The sequence below is a fragment of the Orycteropus afer genome, unplaced genomic scaffold (genome assembly GCF_000298275.1).
Source record: "Orycteropus afer afer isolate SDZICR_OR568_19922 unplaced genomic scaffold, OryAfe1.0 scaffold00574, whole genome shotgun sequence".
Taxonomy (NCBI): domain Eukaryota; kingdom Metazoa; phylum Chordata; class Mammalia; order Tubulidentata; family Orycteropodidae; genus Orycteropus; species Orycteropus afer.
Window position 1 is genome coordinate 1,358,618 of NW_006922161.1, and position 2,686 is coordinate 1,361,303.

General features: G+C 64.0%; 1 protein-coding gene across 1 annotated transcript in view; it reads left to right on the plus strand.

The window, feature by feature from the left end:
- The window catches only part of ZC3H3 (zinc finger CCCH-type containing 3), a 93,542-nt gene that overhangs the window by 66,206 nt on the left and 24,650 nt on the right, over nt 1–2,686 (plus strand). Inside the window, exon 9 of the mRNA XM_007956134.1 lies at nt 255–386. Coding sequence (XP_007954325.1) covers nt 255–386 — 132 coding nt within the window. The remainder of the gene's footprint in view (nt 1–254; nt 387–2,686) is intronic.

The window sequence follows — 2,686 nt, forward strand, 5'->3', positions numbered from 1 at the left end:
CCCCCATCGGGGTCTGACCGTCACCCCCCCCCGGGGTCTGACCGTCGCCGCCCCCCCCATCGGGGTCTGACTGTCGCCCCCCCATCGGGGTCTGACTGTCGTCCCCCAACACCAGGGGTCTGACTGCCCCCCCATCAGGGTCTGACTGTCACCCCCCCAACACCAGGGGTCTGGCTGCCCCCCCATCGGGGTCTGACTGTCGCCCCCCAACACCAGGGGTCTGACTGCCCCCCCATCGGGGTCTGCCCCCACAGATGCCCGTGTGCTCCTACTTCCTGAAGGGGATCTGCAGCAACAGCAGCTGTCCCTACAGCCACGTCTACGTGTCCCGCAAAGCAGAGGTCTGCAAAGACTTCCTCAAAGGTTACTGCCCGCTGGGTGCCAAGGTGAGGGGCCGTGGTGAACGGGTGCTGGGATGGAGGCAGCTTATGGGGTTCAGGCCCTCCCCCACCTGGCAGTTTCCCTTCACAGCCCCCCCCCACTCTGAGGGGCACCCTCAGATCACAGGGGCGGGATGGGGCAGGGCTTGTGGTGGGCGGGCTTTAAACTTGGCCCTCGGCCCTTCCCTCTGGATAGGCAGATTGTGAGGCCTGGAAGCTCAGAGGGGGAGGGTCAGGAGAGGGGCCCCCAGGAGGGGCAGAGAGGAGGGGCATGAAGAACTTGTGGACCACAGCAATGATGCCCACCTTGTGAGGAGGGCACAGTGGGGAGGCGAGGGCCAGAGGTGACAAGAGGCAGGTGACCACAGTTGGGGGAGCTGCAAAGCTGTCAGGGGGCAGGTGGGCTTGAGGTGCAGCCCCTCTCCAGGAGGGAAGGTTGGGGTGATTGCACCTACCAGCCAGGAGGGGCTGTTATGGGAGCTCCCAGCAGCTGGGCAGTTCAAGGGGGTCAGTTGGTCCAAGTGGGCTTGGGCCCATGGAAGCCACTCAGCCCCCTGCCCTCCGGTGATCAGGCAGGGCATTCCCGGAGCACACTGTCCCCAGCTCCCCAGCCCTTGTCTTCCTCAAGTCCTCCTTGCCTCAGGCACCAGGGCTCCCTGCTTCTGGACAGACAGGGAGGGCAGCAGGGGGACCCAGGCCCTTGGCAGGGTCACAGCTGACCCAACCTAGGAGGCCCTTGCCTACCAGTCCGTGGGCTGTGGCAGGGCTGGGTCCCTGGCCCCAGACCCCCTGCCTTAAGGGCTCAAACACTGGAGATGGGCTTTACCAAGCCCCTGTGAAGTAGAGGACTGAGCCTGGGACCTGGGCTATGTCTGTGGAGATGCCCCCCCAAGCCCCGTCCCAAGTTCTTTCCTCATCGACTGGGAGCCCGGCTCCTCAGGCGGACCACACAGAAGGTGGCCCTGTGCACAGCCTTGGCACACACGGTCTCCCCATGCCACCCTGCCAGCTGCCTCCAGGGACCCTGAGGCCACTCTGCCCCAGCCAGCATGCTCCTGCTCCCTGGAGCTGTCTCTTCCTGATGAAAGCCAGGGACTGGCCCCCTGGGGCTCTGGTGAGTCGCCTTGGAGGACACTCTGCTGGCCGCTAGAAACAGGCTGGGCCCACCCACTGGGGCTGCCACCAGAAGGCAGGGCCTGGCAGGGGCCTGCCTGCTCCAGACCCTGGCCCAGGTGGGGGACCTGGGCCTCCCATGGAGGCCTTGGACGATTATTGTAAAATATTCCGATTTAAATGAAAATATCGAGGCAGTGTTTGGGCCCTGATTCCATTAGCGGAAGTGCTTACTGCGTCCCTTTCGCGGCGTGTCAGCGTGGCGTCCTCCCCCGATGATGGATAGAGGCTTGTAATTATACCCAGGAAAGCGCTGAGCACACCGGATTTGGCCTGGGCCCGCCAGGGTTAACCGTATTCTCTAAATAATACGAAAAGCGCTGAGTCGCCACCTTGCTCTGGAGTCGGAGTTCTCAAACGGGCCCCAAGAGCTGATAATATTCCAGCGCGTCAAGTGCAGCTGTTAACCCTGCTTCGCCAGGAGGGCTCGCCAGGCCGGGGACGCTTGGCCCTGCCCGGCTGGGGGCCTCCCAGCCCTGCCGTCCATGCTGGTGGTGCCCATTCATGTCAAGTTGCTGGCCCTCGGGCCTTTCCTGGGGTTCATGGGAGGCCAGCTGGGTGGTCAGGGTGAGTGGGAGAGAGCCTGTTGAGGTGCCTCTGGTTGTCCCTGCACCCTCCAGTGCACAAGGACCTGGCTCAGGGTGGCCAGTACCTCCCCCCAGTACACGTGGACCCAGCCCAGGTGGCCAGTCCCACCTCCAAGCACTCGAGGACCCGGCTAGATGACAAGCCACCCTGTGCGATGGTTCTGACTGCGGGCCCTCGGTCAGCATCCTTGTTCTTTCCCCCATGTGACCAGTCTGTAGTTGGCTGGGCACTGCTGCCCTCCCTGTCACCTGCAGCGAGGGCCGTGAGTCTTCAGTCTCCACTCCTAGACACACATCGTCATGAGGGAGTCCCCTCCCCACACCGGCTGCTCTGTCCTGACCATGTTTGACTCACAGCCACCAGATGCTGGAAAAGCCCAAGTGTCTGTGAACAGATGGTTGGCTCCTCCAAGGCTCCCTGTGTCCCCCTGGACCCCGCCCTTCGTGGGTCCTGTGTCCCCCTCGACCCCGCCCTCCGTGGGTCCTGTGTCCCCCTGGACCCGCCCTCCGTGGGTCCTGTGTCCCCCTGGACCCGCCCTCCGTGGG